At 32.1% G+C, this 18656-nt stretch overlaps 2 protein-coding genes across 6 annotated transcripts in view; one reads left to right on the forward strand and one right to left on the reverse strand.

The window, feature by feature from the left end:
* LOC106057176 (5'-nucleotidase domain-containing protein 3-like) overlaps positions 1 to 5319 on the forward strand; it is a 22556-nt gene extending 17237 nt beyond the window's left edge. Inside the window, exons 12-16 of the mRNA XM_013214268.2 lie at positions 25 to 111; positions 402 to 455; positions 1797 to 1883; positions 2187 to 2251; positions 2450 to 5319. Of these exons, the coding sequence (XP_013069722.1) occupies positions 25 to 111; positions 402 to 455; positions 1797 to 1883; positions 2187 to 2251; positions 2450 to 2705 (549 nt within the window). The 3' untranslated portion in view covers positions 2706 to 5319. The remainder of the gene's footprint in view (positions 1 to 24; positions 112 to 401; positions 456 to 1796; positions 1884 to 2186; positions 2252 to 2449) is intronic.
* LOC106057177 (uncharacterized) overlaps positions 5169 to 18656 on the reverse strand; it is a 26557-nt gene continuing 13069 nt past the window's right edge. For 4 of the 5 annotated variants that reach the window (XM_056012125.1, XM_056012124.1, XM_056012123.1 and 1 more), the window contains exons 15-29: positions 18585 to 18650; positions 18358 to 18445; positions 17815 to 18095; positions 16404 to 16647; positions 15459 to 15660; positions 15004 to 15243; positions 14220 to 14456; positions 13384 to 13486; positions 12663 to 12747; positions 12479 to 12572; positions 11258 to 11340; positions 10394 to 10554; positions 9773 to 9865; positions 9393 to 9504; positions 5169 to 7577 (exon numbers count right to left, since the gene is read on the reverse strand). In XM_056012125.1, coding sequence (XP_055868100.1) covers positions 7380 to 7577; positions 9393 to 9504; positions 9773 to 9865; positions 10394 to 10554; positions 11258 to 11340; positions 12479 to 12572; positions 12663 to 12747; positions 13384 to 13486; positions 14220 to 14456; positions 15004 to 15243; positions 15459 to 15660; positions 16404 to 16647; positions 17815 to 18095; positions 18358 to 18445; positions 18585 to 18650 — 2287 coding nt within the window. In that variant the 3' untranslated portion in view covers positions 5169 to 7379. The remainder of the gene's footprint in view (positions 7578 to 9392; positions 9505 to 9772; positions 9866 to 10393; positions 10555 to 11257; positions 11341 to 12478; positions 12573 to 12662; positions 12748 to 13383; positions 13487 to 14219; positions 14457 to 15003; positions 15244 to 15458; positions 15661 to 16403; positions 16648 to 17814; positions 18096 to 18357; positions 18446 to 18584; positions 18651 to 18656) is intronic. The other variant, XM_056012128.1, reaches the window with a different exon arrangement.

The raw sequence follows: 18656 nt of genomic DNA on the forward strand, positions 1-18656 counted from the left end.
AGACTGTCCCTTTTCCACTCTTAGGGCAATCACCATGACCTCCAGGAGATGACAGGTTGGTATGGAACTAAAGTACTTTATTTTGGAGATCACCTTTACTCAGATCTGGCTGTGAGTCCGTGTCATTTATGTGCTGTGTTAAATAGATGTAACTTTCTTTAATTGCCAGTAACAGTCTCAGCAACTAAAGCATATTTTGCTCATTATTTTGGCATGAAAATCCCTTAATGTAAATCATTCACTATGGAATTCAGATGTATGTTTTCTGTATATTTATCTAATTGTTAGTGATGTTAAAAGGAGAAAAATATAATTGATACACAACCATAGTCTCAATGATTTCTGGTTTTATTCATATTTTTTGTTTTATTATTATTATTATTATTTTATTATTGTGCTAGGATCCATCTCTTAAGTATGGCTGGCGGACTGGAGCTATCATCCCAGAACTTGAAGTGAGCATTTTATGTTTTACATCTGTAAAAAATGTGTTTAAAGGTTGCATTAACTGATAGTTAATAGTAAGATAATCTGCTGCTTGGTCTGACATGGCATACTTAAGACCAGTCCAGTCATCCCAATCACTCCAGCCACCCCATGTATCTTAATATTTCCTTAGGCGAGAGAACTTGGACAAATACCTGATGTCTGACTTTTCTATATATCACAATATCACACTTCAATATCTCCTGCTTTTTATTCCTTGGCTCAACTTCAATGTGGCGCTTGGATGGAAACGGTCATTAGAAGAGACAATTAGGCAGATAGGCAAGTAAAACAGAACAGTGCCTAAGTCTATATTGCACTGTTCCTCAAGGGACCATTTTTAGAGGTGGACACTTGCAAAGCTGAGTCGGTATAAAGAATAAATATGGGGGAGTTTCCCTGGTGTGCTTGGCCTTTGGCATTGCTTCTGACATGAGTCATGGGTTACGAGCCATGAGTGTCATGGGTTATGAGCCTTGAGTATTAAGGATGTAAAACTTTACATCAGCTAGGATCTTTCCCAAAGAGAAGTTCATTCATACATGCAGATGGAGGCAAGCTTTCATAGGCCTAGAGTTCCAAAGAGTCTCAAGACTCAATTCTTAAGTCAATTATGAAGAAAAATTCCAAAATTCCTCAACTGAGGCCTCCATTAATATCTCTACATTTCTACTTCCATTTACCTTCTCTCTGCCTTCATTTTTTTTTTTTTTTTTTTAAATATGCTGAGTTTAAATCTTAACGTTTGAAGCAAATGTAAACAAACAGCATAATGCTTTAATTAATTTGATTTTGAACATAAGCACATGAACAAAAACATATGGGAAAGTGTTGTTTTTTCCTACTATTGAAAGTCTCTGAAGGCTTCGACCTTTAAATAATTAGCTTTGCCTGCCCTGTGTTGAAATTTCGATCTAAATTTAAATAATCACATTGCTACATTTTTACCTTATAGGTGGCTACAGTTTGACCAGGCCAGTGGAAGTTATCAATCTATATCTGTTGTAAAGATTTTATTTTACTGAAATTAGGAATAATCTTGTTTTACAGTTTATTTTTTAAAAAAATGGGTTACTTTGTTTCTGAGTTTGTCTTCCCCAACCCTCAAGAATATGTCACAGTACAAATGACATAAAAAGTTTTGACAAATGAAACTTTTGGTATCTAAAAAGTCAAAAGACAAGCTAATAGATTTCAGGAAATTAAAATTTATATTTCCCTAAAGGTTATTTATTCAGCCTTGTTATTGATTACATAATTTTCTTAGTACTTTAGAGCATGTTGGTCATTTATCTAAAATATATTTACAGTCTGAAATCAATAAACAAAATTCTGAAGTGTACAAGTCTGCTGTGAGGTGGCTGGTGGATTTACAACATTTAATAGATGAGAATCAGGTACTTTGTATTCTACTAGAGCATTCACATAAGTTTATATATACATACATATTGTTTATATTACTAAACTAGGACTATCACTGAAAAAAAACAACAGTATTTACCATTCAAGTAAGATGATGGAAGCAGTAAGAATACTTAAGGACACATTTGTGTATATTGTTGCTAAGAAGTTGCTTAGATTTTTGCTTGTATCACTAGATTACTATTGACTAATGCGAGGGACAGGAAATTGCCTAGTCAGTGTTAGTATCTCTAATAAGCATTTAAAAGTAGAAGTATTCATTGCAAATATCTTTTCAGCACCAGAACTCTCCTGAATGTAAGGAGATTATTGAATTGTGGCTTCAAGAAAGAAATGAGTTGAGGTAAATATTTTTTATCCAATGATCAAGTTCTTTTTAAGGAGGACATTTGGTAGCTTGCATCAATGTCACTGGTCAATACTGGTTGAATTAAATCTATTTTACTTTCAGAAATATGATTATGATTACTTGGATTTGCTTATTTTTTTAAACCTTCATTTCCACCATTTCCATGCATTGTCCAATTTTTGTTTGATTCAGGGTCTTCTCAAAATCACTGTTCAACAAGCATTTTGGGAGCCTGTTTCGGACATATCACAACCCCACCTATTTCTTCAGACGTCTAGCTCGTTTTGCTGACATCTACATGTCCAGCCTAACCAACTTGTTACAGTACTCAACCACCTACACCTTTTACCCACATCGAATTTTACTTCCGCATGAGCCCAGTGTTTACTCAATGAGAGTTTTCACAGAGTTGCAGACCAAACCTGACGAATCTTCCAAACGAGTTTAAGGCTCACTCTGTCAGAGTTTTCACTGATGTTGAATGGAGAAAACCAATAGAGCAAGAACTACACTCAAACACTGGCTGCTTTATTTGTATTTATTTTGCAAACTTGTGTATAATAGTGCTCTTCCTTTGATAAATTTGATGTTTTCATGTTGATTAGTGCCAGTTGTGTAGTTTATGAAGTACAAGTTAGTGAAGTTGTTTGTACATTTTTTGTTTATTACTGAAAAAATGAAAAATATAAGAAACAGGACAATTTTTTATATGTATCTTAGTCTAGCAAATACTAAGATAGTATTCAGCATTATTGTAAATCGCCAAATATTCTTGTCCTTGTTGAATGGTGCTGGTGTTGATAATTCTAGTAAGTTTCCTAGATTAAATTATTCAACGAATAGATAGAGAAAAAACACAGTGCAATAGTATATCATGCTAGAGTTATTGTATTTGTTTTGAGTTCCTTGAATTATTGTATTTATGGGTTAGGAGTTCCTTTCATTTTTTTAATGCTTATGAGATTTTAGTTTGGTTAAAAGATTACAACATTTAAAGTATAGAGAAACCCACTGAATTGCACTCTGCATAATGTGTTTGTTCATGTAATATATAAAAATTAAATATGTCCTAAAGTACTTTTTGTTTTTCCATATTATCATGTTCCTCTTTTTTTGCATAACCTAGTTAATATAATAAGATCTTGCATAATAGCAGTGCAATGAAATGTCTTTCACTGTATTCTTCTGCTAGATAGTTTGCTTTCAGAAAGATATATTGATTCCTTATTCTTAGTAATGAATACAAAAATAACTCCTCTCAAGATTTATAGCTTGTGTATGCTTGAAATAAAAAAAAAAAAAAAAAACAAAGTCTAGTTTACTTTGCATTGTCATGTTGATCTGATCTGCAGCCATTCTTTGTGCTTCTGGTGAACAGTTGAAACTTGATATCTCCACAATGCTTTGGGCTTTTGCCTTTTATTTTTATTAAACTTAATGTGTTTATCTATATATATATATATGTATTGTTTATGAGTGTTACTTAACCTAACAAAGATTAAACTCAAGGTTGTGATTGTGGTAGCATGTGACATTTTTCAGATGACATTGTACTGATTTGCATCTTTTTCTAATTCTTCTGTTTTGTTCAAAGATTTTGTACATGTAAAACATCACTTCCTGCCTGTTCTAAAACATTTGTTTAACCTCATCATGTTCTACATGCCTTCATGTTCTTAAAAACTCATCTGTAGAATTGTTTAATTCAAGTGGTTCAAAAATAGAACTAGGCAAGAGGTGCAATTTTCTGGCATGTAATTTGCTTTTGATGTATACATTTCTTGTGGAATAATTGCTTTTTATGTTACAATATTTTTGAATTGGTAAGTTTACTATTTTCAAAAGAGGAGTGATTAGAGTAGAGCTTTTGTCTCTCTGAATGTTCCATGGACTGACTAGATAGTATTCACATCAGTATTAACTTGTATTTATTGGCCATTGTTTTTCTTTGTGTGATATATAAATATTGAGTAAATATTTAATAAGATTTATTTAAATCTAAATTCATTTTGTGATCAAATGGCATCTATGCACTGGTGTGTTGCCTAATAAATGTATCTGTTTGACTGTAAAATTGATCAAATGTTTTGTCACATAGGGCATGATGAAAAAATCAAGGACAATTAAGTGTCCTTCAAACTAGCAATAGTTTCAATTTTTTTTCCCAAGACTTAAAAAAGAGCCATAAAGAAAAAAAACTGTTTCTAATATTTCTCAAGATCTAATAACAAAAACAAAATGGTACCCAATCAGCAATCATTTGTTTGATGTCTGATTTTTTTTTATATCAGTCTGTCAAGTATTTTCTTTTTGTATTTTTTTTCCAAGACAAACACAAATTTAATTAAGTCCTATGCAGCACAACTTTATGAGACTAACTTTTGCTATTTGAAAGGCATTTAGGTTAGAAAGAATAAATAAGATATACACATCCTTATCTATTTAGAATTAACAGATAACAATTTGTTGAATCAGATCTGCTGTGAAATATTTTATTTGGTCTTTCTATTCAGTATTGTTTATTTTGATATTTTCCATTGGTAATTATACAATTTTTTTCTTTCATATTTTATGTTCATAAATTTACTATGTAACCTGTATCAATATGTTTTGTTGTTTATTAAAACTAACATCTCTAAATAACCATTTCTCATTTTATAATCTATATTCTAAATTTAGTTTAAAATAAAGAACGAGAAACTTCACACATTGTTTTTTTACTAGCATCCAATTGCCCAAGTTTTTTATGAAACATCAGCTTTTTATTATATGCAAACATCAAGTGGAATAAGAGGTTAGAATTTATTTTTCAAATGTTCCACCTTTGGCTGATTAGATCTAAAACTGTTTTGTGTGGACAAATGTTTGGACAAGAAGGTATTGAAATGAATGAAAACAAAAAATTTGTGTATATATTTTTAAAAAATTTATTTTGTTAATCCATGAGAACAACTCGTGAAATAATACTTCAAATTTCTGTGTAAACAAAATTCTAAAAAAAAAAATGTCATTAAACAAGTTGTCATTTACAGTCACAGTAAACTTATAGGATATGATGTAGACGTCTTTTGTTGTGATTTTGTTTTTTCTTAAGATGATCTTTTGATATTTTCAGGTCAACAAAATGAAAATGAATGATACACATTACTATTTTTACACAACTTTTAGCACATCTAAAAGTAAAGTTCCCTTTATGACCAAAAAGGTTGATTAAAAATTTTAGAGAACAGTTCTGTTTTAGTGATAAAATGTTTTCAAACGATTCAAGCATTGAACATTTGGCTTAGAATTGCAATTTCTAGAGCTCAGCCACCACATCATCTAAGCTATTTTGAATAGCTTAATTTATAGCTGTTCATCTTTATTTATAGAAAACATGTTTTAAATAAATAGTCTTATATAAGAGCATAGAACAACCATACCACAGCATACTAGATTCTAAAAATAGTTATCATTTCATTACTTACTTATCAAAAAGTAATAATTGCACATAAAATGCTATAAATTTGCTTTTAAACTTCATTCAATAGCTCTATTTTTTAGATTATGCATTGAAACCTCACTTCCATAATTATATGGAGATGGAAAGATGTCAGCAATGTTCTAGGTATTTCAAAATCAGAAAGTAAACATTGTCTTAAAAAAACAACTCTCAAGCCAAATGTTTAAAGAAACAAAACAATTTTATAAGCAACAAAAAAAATGGGTATTGAAAAAATACTGTTCAGAATGTCTATGAAAATTTCCAGCCTACAAAACAGTCACATAGCCAATTAATAGATCAAACTGAACAATCTAGAGTATGGCAGTGATGCAGCTAAAAAAACCAACACAATTTTGCGAGTGCCAACTTGGTGCTTCACAGAAGCCATTCTGTTGATTTAGTAAACAAAACAATACAAGCTACTGAAAAATGAAAATGATACTTGTGGTAAAACTCAAAGCAATATTTATTCAAACTAGTTTAATTCTTGACTTTACTTTGGGAGATGAAAATGCTAGGACTTGGTTAATCAAGTCCGATATTTATCTACACAATATTATTTGTCTTTCAAAGCTGAAAACTATTAAAAATTTAGATCAGCTGACAATCATTGCACTTATATATACAATTCTATACCAGACTTCTAAAACATACACTATATATTATGTATTGGCACAGATAAAATTATATATCACTTTTTTTTGTCACATATCACATTGAATAAGGAACTCGTTAAATGAACATGTGGTAGCCAGGTACACTTCTCATCCTAAAATACATTGGCCCAAACCAGAGGGGAATTCTTTTTAACTTTAAACAAGTGTAAACCAAAATACTTCTTAGAAATGTTTAAATATTGTGCTTTTAGAGATAATAATAACTGTTACTAATTAACACAAAAGTATTGTAATAGAAAATTTTGTTCAACCTTATAGAAAATTTTCTAGACAATGAAAACTATAAACATTTGTTTAATGTCTTAATTTTTTATAACATGCATCACATTTTTTTTTTACTTAAAATTATCTTGGAAGTTACAAAAATACATGAGACTGAAATATGACCTTGACAAATAATGTTTGGGCAGCCATAACTCAACAGTAACTAAGCAACAGTAAATACAAAGTGTTACTGTCAAAAGAGGGAGTCAATAGCTGTGTTTCCATCTTTGAAGTAGTTTGAGTCTCTCCCAATCTTCTCTTGTTTCAATAATTACTTATAAACCAAAAAAAGTCATAAATTAAAGAATTTCATTGCAATTCTAACATAAGAAGACTACACAATTCAAATCCTTATACTTCAAACACAGCAAGTCCCAACAATTACCTTTTTATACTTACATAATACAACAAAACTAAACAATCATATATCCTTAAACGTCTGAACAATAATTCTTCTCTCATACTTAGACAATGATGGCAAATTTAAAAAAAGATTGTTTAAAAACATCCAAGTTGTTTTGTTCATTAATTAAAAAAAAAAAAAAAAAAAACTAGGGTTGAATTATATTCTATACTATACTACAATCAAGAGCTTTGTATTTTATCAACTTTTTTTCTGAACTAGATCTACTACTTACATATTTATTTACACATTTTCAAATATATTTCTAGTGTCCAGCTTTTACATTATATCCACCTATTTCCAGACAGCACCTCCTGAACTAGAGCCACCTTTAGAACCAGCTGTGGGTTTCGGTGGCCCAGGCTTTTTGTCTTTGTTGAGCTCCATAGGAACTTGAGTACTCTTTTTGGTTGTGGGTACTGGATTAGCTGGCCTGGGTGGGCCAACTAAAAGTTTATCACGAGATTCACTATTTAGACTGGTGTCTGCAGACTAAAAAAAAATGCCTTAGATTGAAAACCATTGATATGATTTGTTTAGGTTAACTAAACTGAAAAGTAAGTTTACAGGACATTGCTACATCTTGAACTGTATGTACTCATAATGAAATGTTCAAAATACATTTGTCAATCACGAAACCCTGCAGTTTAAGTTGAATGGTCCACAAAATATTATTGTCAGTAAAATTGAGTTCTAACTATTAGCAAAATAAAATTAAATATATATATACAAACTTTTTTTAAAAAACAAAGCTTGAATGAAATGGCATCAATTATGTAGAATCAATCATGTAATTAATTTTTAATAGATCTAGACTAACGATAATAAATTTATGCGAATGGAAATATTTTGTTTAGCCCAACTTTCATGCTTATAGGATGCTCAATGCCCGAAGGTCCAATCACTTTTGTGGACCAGTTGGAAAGGTGTGTGTGTGTGTGTGGGGGGGGGTATCTGGGAGAAGGTTTCTATGCTGCCTTTTTGAAAGCAATTTTTTTTAAAAAGTTGCTCATCTGAATTCAAACTCCTTGATGGGTGGTAAGGAGCTATTCAAATACTAATAAAAATAGGTTTATAGACTAGTGTTAGTTTAAATGTTTTAGCAAACCACAAAATTAATTAATTATAACTAATTGGTAATTATTATTTATTGCTTGAATGTGTTGTCATTGACAATGAACAATAGTGTGAAGTTTCAACTTGATCAGAGAATGTGAAGTGGGATAAATTATGTGTAAAAGATTCCACCAGATAGCCAGAGTGAGTTAATATAAGCTATAGGTGTAGAATATTTTTATCTAACTATATACAATATAATCTACACATATTTCCCAAATACCACTGACTGATCTAAAGAGATCAATGTAAATGCTGAGTGGATCTGCGTGAAATTTAGTATACATGTTGCTCTTACTTCTTAAATGTTTGCTAAGAAATGGTTTTGATAGATTTGCAGTCTGAACACTGCAATTTGCAATAAATTACAAGCTTTCTATTAAACCTTTGTATTTAATTTTCTGTATTTCCCCAAAAGGCCCCAAACTATAAATAAAGCATGAATACAAAATAGACTTCCTTATTGTTTAAGAATATTTTCTTTCTTATTTCCTAAAATAGGTGATAGCTGCATCAATGTGTGTGTACAATGTTTATACAACAAAATGAATTCAAAATCCACTGCGGGTGTAACAGAAAAAATAAAAGGGAGTCGGTTGTTCCAATGAGAGGGAGGGGAAAAGAAAGAAGGAGAGAGAGAAAGAGAAGATCTAGATCAACATTAATATTAAATATAGAATAAAATCCAAAGAATTGCCTATTTAAAATGTATATGTGTGTATTTTTGGGAGGATATTTTCTTTCATACAGTTTGTAGGGGTGGGGCTATTTGATATCCAAGAGCTTCAACAAGTTGAAGTGTGCATCAGGTGCGTCACTAGATACAAAAAGTCTAGGTTCATAACCAATGAAAAAATTGTCATGTGTAAAAAGTGGAATAAGGAAAATGAATTAATTATTTCTTAAATCATTTTTTTTATCCTTTTTAAATCTAAATGTTAATTATCTCCATGATACACTATCAAGTATTTGTGAACAAAATATTTATTGCTGCAATTTAAAGTATTAATACAACTTTTCTTCTTTTAATTTTTTTCAAAAAATAAATACTGGAAGACTTATTTTGCTTACAACTAAATATGAATTGTGAGGACTTCTGATAGATGATCCACATTTCATACAAAATAGCTTGATTTTGGTATCAGAAAATTTGTGTTGATGAGATGGTTAAAGTATATTTTATCAACTGACCTGGCATGCTATCCTCACTTTTTTGGTTTTAGACAATGGCTTCACTTTCCTGACAGCATTTTGATTTTTGCCAGACTGAGTTCTAGTTTCACTTCTAGTGTCAAAGTTATCACTGAGAAAAAACAAACAAAAAACAATTAATTAATTAATCTGTCAAAATCAATGTATACATTTATTTTTAAAATCGTGCCTTTATTAACAAATAAGTTATTGTATAGACTATTTTTAAAAACACAAATGAAATAGAGAGGGGGAAGGGCAAGTAACTCTTGACACTAAAAGGACAAGACTGTCACAAGACTATTAGGACACATATTTTAGATGATGATTAATTTTTGATGTACAGACAAGTAGCAGAGATGCCCATCCATTTTGCTTACCTGTTACTTGCAGCCACATCTTTCAAAACATGCATCAATTGACTTGCCACATTGGCTTGTCCTGCAGAGGTTGAATTGGATTGCAACTGATTTCTGCCAAGTTCAAGGAAAGTGTAAACATTGATGATCAAAGATTTTTACTGAGCACATTTCTTAAAACAATATTTTGTAAACTAATTTTGTTTGTATAAAAAGTTTAAAAAAATTATTGATTATCATAATTTAAACAAATTATATAGAAATATAGAGATGCTTACAGGGAGCCAGTGGGGAGTACATTTAAAATAGTTGTGGTAAAATTACCCTTTGACTTAGAGGATAAAGTAGCTTTGTTTTAGGATTAAGTCACTTATACTTTACTGGCTTGCTTTGATTTAAGACTAAATCACTTTGAACTAGGACTAGCTCACTATGACTTGGGACTAACTTGAAAGTGCTATTCTGTACCTTCAAATCAATGATTCTAAAATGTTTTTAGGAGGACTTTATTGAAGTTAACCTCCCCCCCCCCCTATTGGTTCTTGACAGTTGTTCACAAGTCTATTTTTGAAAAATTCAAGGCAAATTTGATGTTTTTCAGGGTATAGCCAAGTTAGGTAGCCACTAGTTCAAATAACTAACCTGTATAAAGACAAAATTTGCGAGATTTCAGAGAGACCCTGGGAACTAATAACACCATTCTCTCCAATCAACTCATTCATATGCCCAACAACTTCTTGGCTTTGACTTTTATCATGGCTTTGAACCACTCTGTCATTATGGCTTTCAATGGTCTTGAATGTCTGTGCAAAATTCAAATGTTGATTAATAGAAAAAAATGTATCCCCCCCCCCTTTTTTTTTTCTGCTAATTTACTCTTTATTTTTAAAAACAAAATAGGAAAATTCTTCATTTATCTACCAACTTCTGAGGAAGTATAAATTGATCTTTTTAAAACAAATTAACAAACTAGCATTTTCATTAATTGAAACACCATCACAATCATGTCATGCTCAAAATTAAATGTTTCAACAATTTTTTTCTCTAATTTTTTATTTCTGTACAATATAAAACTTAAGCACAGTCATTAACTTATAGTAATTTAAAGTACTGAATTTGACTTGGATATTACATGGTCAAAAATAGACTATCGCAGTGTATATAATCCTACTTGTCATATAAATATATAGAATACTGGTATAAATATATGATAAATGTATGCAGAGCTTAGTAAAGTTTCTTTTCAGACCTTGCAATACATAGGGTAGATGATGTAAAAGTCATCTGTTAATAAGGTAAAGATTTCTGTGCAGCAACAACCAACTGCCTTTACTTTTCTCCATTTGACAGGTAGGTACCCTTTATAGCTAGATGGCATCCTAAAGATCCTGAAATTAAAATCCCAGTCTTCACCAGGTTTAAAGCCTGGAACCCCTCTGTTAGGAAGCCAAGCCCTTTACCCCTCATTAACTACGCCTCCATATGTATAGAAATATCTCTTTATACCTGTCCATCTCGTAGTTGTTGAAATCTTGTCAGCTGTGATGTCAGTTCTAGGGCTGTTGCTGTCTCATTCATATCAAAGTCTACTAGAAGAACACAACGGTTAGACACATCAAATATAACTCTGAAGTAATCATCCTATAAAACAAACATTTCTTTCTTTTCCTATTCTCAGCATCTCTTTTGATGTGCTGCACACATTGACATTTTTAGTTGGCAGTTTTATATTAACACATATTTAAACATGTACAATGTTTCTGAAAAACACTCATTATAAAAAGATTTTCTTTTTTTATATACTACTCAAAGTTAAATGTGAAATAATTACAATATTATTCTTGTTTTTGTCACTAAAGCATATACATTGTTCATCTTAATATAGGCATGTCAAGCATGTCCGCCAATCATTAACCAAACAGACCTATTTTTTGATAGAAATTTTACAAAGAGAATTAGATGAATTACAGAAATGGGAATCAAATTGAAGCATGTCTTTCCACCCAGAAAATTGTCAGTTATTAAGAGTAGCAAAAAAACTAAAACAAATTAATTCCACTTATCTTATTCATGGTAAACCAGTAACACAGACTAAAAACGCAAAATACCTAGGTGTTTTAATAAATGAAAAACTGTCATGGAATCCCCATATTGATGAAACTATCAAAAAATCAAACAAAGCATTAGGGTTTATTGAAAGAAATTTCTATAAATCAAATAAGAACATAAAACTAAAATGTTATTTAACCTTGGTTACGCCAATAATAGAATATGCATTCTCTGTTTGGGACCCCTCAACTCAAGAAAACATTAAAAAACTGGAACAGACACAAAATAGAGCAGTGAGATTCATAACAAACGAATATTCACATTTGACTAGAGTAACACCTTTAGTAAAATCACTAAATTCAGGAGAGAAGACTCAAAACTAAAGTAGCAATTATACATAAAACACTGAACCATAATCTTCAAATACAAAATTTAATAAAATACTCAGAAAGACACTAAGACAAAGGCACATTCCTTAATCCATATACTAGGACAAATTTGTACAAATGTTCCTTCTTTCCTAGTGCTATTAGAGAATGGAATGGGTTGCCTAAGCTAGCCAGGAAAACCAGTGACTTGGCAGAATTAAGGTCATGACTGAATGAATGACACGTAGGACGTAATCATCTTCTTTTTTTGAAGTAACGTCTGTATTATATAAGATAAGGTAAGACCTACCAGTTATGTCTCTCGAAGAGTCTATCACATCAGGATCAAAATGAAAGTCCCTCTCTGGTTCACTGTACACACTCCCTGGGGCTTTCTGTAATAGCTGCAAAGAAAAGATAAAGAATAAGCTACTGATAGCCTGGAACCAAAATGAATACAAATATAGGGCTGAGAAATAGTGAGGATCATTTACCATTCGAACATAGTGCTGGAGCTCACTCTGGCGATTTTGTTGCTCTTCAAAACTTTCAAGAAGTTGGCTGTAGTTGGTTGGCATTCTAAATGTGATAGAGGAAAGTATTAGCTATAAAATTTTACTGCATTTTAAAAAATAAAGTAAAGTACTCCTATCAGACCTTGGGATCTATAGGGCAGATGATGTAAAGGTCATCATTTTTCTTTCCCAAACTGACGTCAGGTACCTATTAGAGTTGGGTGGACTCAAGGGCGTCCCAAAAACAAAGAAATTCTAAATCTCCTCCTGAGTTCCAATCTAAGATCCCTCGGTTCAGAAGCCCTCAGCCCTAACGTCCCCCACTGAAATTTAACAATGGTAAATAGTGTTATAATGGACTAGTCCTAAATTATTATACCCTACTCCTAATATACTGTAAGATGAGTTGCACATTAATTTATACTAAACTCCAGGTAAACTAGGAAATATGAATCAATCAGATAAGAGTTGATTCTTTAAATCACTCTCTCATTGAAAAAAAAAAAAGATGTAAAAGAAATACTTATAAAATTAATTACACAATTAATTACACAAAATATCTTTTTCTTTTAATAATTGCACATGATGTTTAATTTAGTATAAGATAGAGACTATAAAAATCAAGAATGTGGCCACATTATTATTTTGAAGGAACAGCCCTCAAATTGTTTAAATGTGTCTGACTTCACAATGCTTTCACCTATCAGGGTCATGTACACTGCTCTCAGCATCACTTATGACATCAGACTCAAGTCTGTCAGCTGTTTGCTTCACTGGAGGGGAGAGACTGTCATTCAAACTACCTGAAACACCAAGTTAAAGCATCAGCTACTGCCACCACTATTGCTACTACTACAACTTTCACATCCCTAGTCACTTCAAGCTACTTAGTCTTTTTACAAACTGCTATTTTTGAGTCACTTTACAACCTGGTACAATGAAGTCCAATAACAGGTAGCTCTCTACATACAATATTTCCATTTCAAACATACTTCCTCTGAATCTTGCAAATGACAGAAACGCCATGGGCCTTGCACCATTCTTTTTGAGACAATCACATTTATATTGCGTGGGTCTGCACATGGAGTATATCAATATGTTACCAAAGGGTCAACCCTTGTCAGGCTACCTGCAATGCTGGACATGTTACATGTGTCTGCTAGTCACACACCACGACACCTCTCACACCACCAGTTAATTTATAACAATTTAAATCAAAATATCTTACTTTCTTTTTTTTTATACAAAGCTACAATTTACATTAAACAAAATACATATTTAAAGAATTTATTATATTATGGACACAGAAATATACTGTAATGTGGCTAGCTGAAGTCTTAACACATCAAAAGCTATTTTATGAAAATATTTATTAACTTCCATTTTGTCCAATCCATATTAAGCAACACATTACATAAATAAAAAATCTTTTGTTCACTATTTAGACTTAAACATAATTATATTCTCAATAACAATAGCAGCTTGAATTATTTAACAAGCAAATAAAAAAAAATATATCAATGAAACTATATTTACCTAAAGTCCTTGAAGGCTGACCAGGTCTAGGTTTATGTTTCTTGACTGGAGACTCCATTCCTTCAATGGACCTGATCATACTTCTGCCTTCTGGTGATATAGGTATTGTACTGCCAGCATTGTTGATGTAAAATGGGCGAGCAGAGGCAGCATTGCCAGGTGACCAATGATCGTTGTGAGCAGCTGCAGGACTAGAATTGCACCTTGGACTTTCTGGGCTAAATACATTCTTGTCACCTTACAAATTCAATCAAATATATGATATTCAGAACCAAAACTATGAGTAAAAATTAGTATGAAGGGACAGTGAAAGAAAAATGTATTAAAGTATTGAAAAAAAAAAAAACTTGTTACATAAATATATAAGAAGAAAAACAAATGGAGAAAAAAGGGGAAAAAGGGTGGGGGGGTACATTTAGAAGCCAATTTGTTTGTTTTTAGAAAATCTTTACAAATAATCAAACCAAAAGTTATTTGGGTGCACTTCAGAATCATTTGTTATGTTATGAAACTATAAGTTTTGAGATTATTTTTAAAAAACAATTTCAGGTTATAACTGTAATGGATGCCATATTGGATTCTATTTTTTTAAAACTATACTCTTAAATATAAAATAACAAAATTATTATTTTTGTAATCCTCTCACAAAAGCATATAATTGTGCATCTTTATTATCTAGGCAATGATTACCTTGCAATCGAAAATGAAAATGACTGCTATCAACAAACAGATTGAGACTTGTCACAAATCTGGGTGTCCAGAGGAGACAATCTTTGTGACTCACCTGCAATGCTGGAAGTCTGCTTGAGAGATCTTTGATCCCCACAATCTCCAGCATGTTGTCTGCCAGGAAACAGGGGACGGGAGGCAGGAAGTGGGGAGGACGGTTGTTTCAGACACTCATGCTGTGGCTGGAAGCTCATGCTGTACAAGTGTTGCTGAGGGGGGGTATAAGGGCCGTTGGCAATAACAAACTGATGTTTGTCAGACTCTGTGTCTGATCTTAATGACTGATGACTTAAATCTGTAGAAGTCATAGCAGACTATTGTAAACATCTAGATTTGCACATTTTTTAAAACTGTTACGAATCAAACACATTTTAGAATCAGTTCATACTGCCATTTCATAATATTTAACTTATCCAAATAAAATATTTATCAATAGTATAGGTTTATTGTAAGTTGATACTAATTTAATTATTCTTAAATATTCAAAGTTCAAAGTAAGATTAAAGTGACCTAAGTTAAATCTGGAAGATGACTGTTGAGGAGAACTCATTGGCAAGGCCTGGTAAGTGAACTCCTGAACCAAACCCTGACCTCCATACATTGGCTCTACCATTCCTGGGCCAACTGTGGTAGTTATCAATGTCTTACCACCCTGACCGGTTACATAGCCATGAACTCTTGGAAAATGAGATTGGTTCAAGTTGTTAGATGGCTGGCAGAAAGAGTAAAATAGTTGGCTGATTTTGTTGATAAGCAAAAAAACTCTCTTTAATAAGTATACTATTGTATGTGATTTCTAGAGTACCTATTAATAATTTGATTAAATACATTGATTAAATACATTCATTATAATATTATTTAACTTGCCAAATACTACCGCAGCCTACGCCCTTAGTTGGGGTATTACTGACATAGTAGATTGGATTTAAACCTATGTCAAACATTGGAATTGTTCCCTTGACATTTTTATTTTGCCACAAAAATAAAAGTAGAGTCTGAAAATAAGTTAACTAGTTTAGCCCACATATTCACATGATCATATAATTACTGTGAAAACGGGGTTTACCCTTTTTATTAAAGTTATTTAGTTTCGCTCTTTAATAGAGATAAATTTACTTTTTTTTTTAGGGACCCCTGGTCGCGAAGGGACAATAAACATACACTACAGTTTCTGCTATGATCTAAGGAACATTTATCCCAAGTCTTGTCAAGATTGGTCTAATGGTTTTGATTTCTATACAGAATATACATATACCTTACATTGTGCTTTATATTATTTAATAAGCAAGGTTTTAGAAACATTAATTTTTTTTTTAAATTGTGTATGTTATATCATCCATTTGTGGAAAGCAAGAGTAGATGAATTCATTTTTCTCATAAAATTCTTGCAACCCATATTCAGCATAATTAGATAATCCCCTTTCTAGATATCTTACAGGAAAAGAATCTACTTACCTTGTTCAAATATTCATGTTCTCTCTCCAGAAACTCCATAGAGCTGCCAAACATTGCAGGTTTGGGCATGTGATCCTTTTGCTGTGGCAGCCGGAGCAGGTGTTCAGAGCTGGATGCACTGTAGCTGTGGTTAACTTGACCTGAAGGAGTGGTAGACGAGTGACCACTAACGTCAGGACTGTGGTTTCCATCAGATATTTGAAGATCGTTTTTGGTCATAGGGATTTCCATGTGATGATTGAGCCTAATGGCATAAATAAGTTTGATTATTTTTTTAATGGAATGTTGGCAAAAGAAGATATAGAGATACAGATATGTTAATAATCAGCTATGGAGAGAAGATATAGAGATACAGATAGGATAATCAGCTATGGAGAGAAAATATAGAGATACAGATATGATAATCAGCTATGGAGAGAAAATATAAAAGCTATCTTAAAGAATCTTATCATCTATGGAGAGAACATATAGAGATACAGATAGGATCTTATCAGCTATGGAGAAAACATATAGAGATACAGATAGGATCTTATCAGCTATGGAGAAAACATATAGAGATACAGATAGGATCTTATCAGCTATGGAGAAAACATATAGAGATACAGATAGGATCTTATCAGCTATGGAGAGAAGAGGAAGAGATGTAGTGTATAGGAAAACACAAAACGAGAATTTCTGGAACTTCAGAAGTGAACACAAATGACTTTCATGAGATGGGAGTGGGAGAACAAAAGTAAAGAGAGGCCCTTCATTTACAGACTTGAAGCAGACAATCTACTTCCTGTGTATCTAACACTCTTAAGCTATATTAAATAACTAGCCTAGTATTGTGATCCTGATAAATAAGTTAAAAAATACATTAGAAAATTGACCATGTATTGTTTTTTGCAATGCACAATTGTAAAACAAATTTCCTCATGGACAATAAAAATTATTATTATTACTAAACATTATTGCTATAATTCTTTCTTTCTTTCTTTCAATATTAATCCATTGCTAAGGTCTAGGCATGATTAACTACTTCTCAATTCTACAGAGGGGACTTCATTATTTTCCCACCTAATTATCTGACTACCTGGTCATGAGGTATGCGCTCTGGACAGACCTCTTGATGGTTCAAACCCTTCCATGGATAACTCTGATAATAAACATATCCCCGCTAAATCTTTTGTCTACCACACTTGTCTGAAATAGTCTATTTACTGTTGCAAGTATTCCTCCAAAACCCTTCCATGGATTACTCTGATAATAAACACATCCCCGCTAAATCTTTTGTCTACCAAACTTGTCTGAAATAGTCTATTTACTGTTGCAAGTATTCCTCCAAAACCCTTCCATGGATCACTCTGATAATAAACATATCCCCACTAAATCTTTTGTCTACCAAACTTGTCTGAAATAGTCTATTTACTGTTGCAAGTATTCCTCCACTCTGTTCATCCTGTTCAACTCCTCCCCTCTGTCCTTCCCTTCAATGTCAACAGACTTCACAATGTGACTCTCTGACAATGATGTGTTGGTGGTCTCCCCTGTCCTGCTCTCAGTGCCTTGGGCAATCGAAGATGCTGGCACTGATGTTGTCAAGTTCAGGTTGGCGATGGAAGTGTTGCTGTCAGACACTGCCATGACAGCCCCTAGATGACCAGAGTGACCACTTCCTGCCTGGCTCGACATGAAAGAGCTATTTAAACTCTGAAAATTAAAGACATAGTTCAAATCAAACTTTTAACAAGATCAAGATTTGTTGATGTTGTTTTTTAAAGAGATAATATCAGCTTAGTTTAACCCACTGTCCTACAAAGGCAGCCAAACATGATCTAAATTTTAAAGTGGCTTATAAAACTTTACTCCACATAGCCAAACACTCTTAACAATTGAAAAATTAATAGAAAATAGACAAAAAGTAATTTTGACATAAAAGCACTTTAGCAACTACAGTTTCCAAGTCCCAAACCTTTTTTTGTGGTGTGCTGACTAAAAGTGAGACAGCCTCATTCCACTGTGACTGCATCATAAACTGAAGTTTGGTCAATATCTCCACCCTAGCATAATACAGTTTAAAAATGACAAATTGTAAATCGATTAATCATCATAAAAAATATTTATGAATTTAAAAAAATTTATAGAAGTAGATAATTATCCAACTTCTAAATAATGAAATTCAAAAGCCAGGAGTTTTACCTTTGAGATTCCAGTTTTATCTTCGACTGCCTAAGGTTATGATTCTCACTTCTCAAAGCTTGAAGCCTAAAG

This window comes from Biomphalaria glabrata, chromosome 15 (assembly GCF_947242115.1).
Source record: "Biomphalaria glabrata chromosome 15, xgBioGlab47.1, whole genome shotgun sequence".
Taxonomy (NCBI): Eukaryota; Metazoa; Mollusca; class Gastropoda; family Planorbidae; genus Biomphalaria; species Biomphalaria glabrata.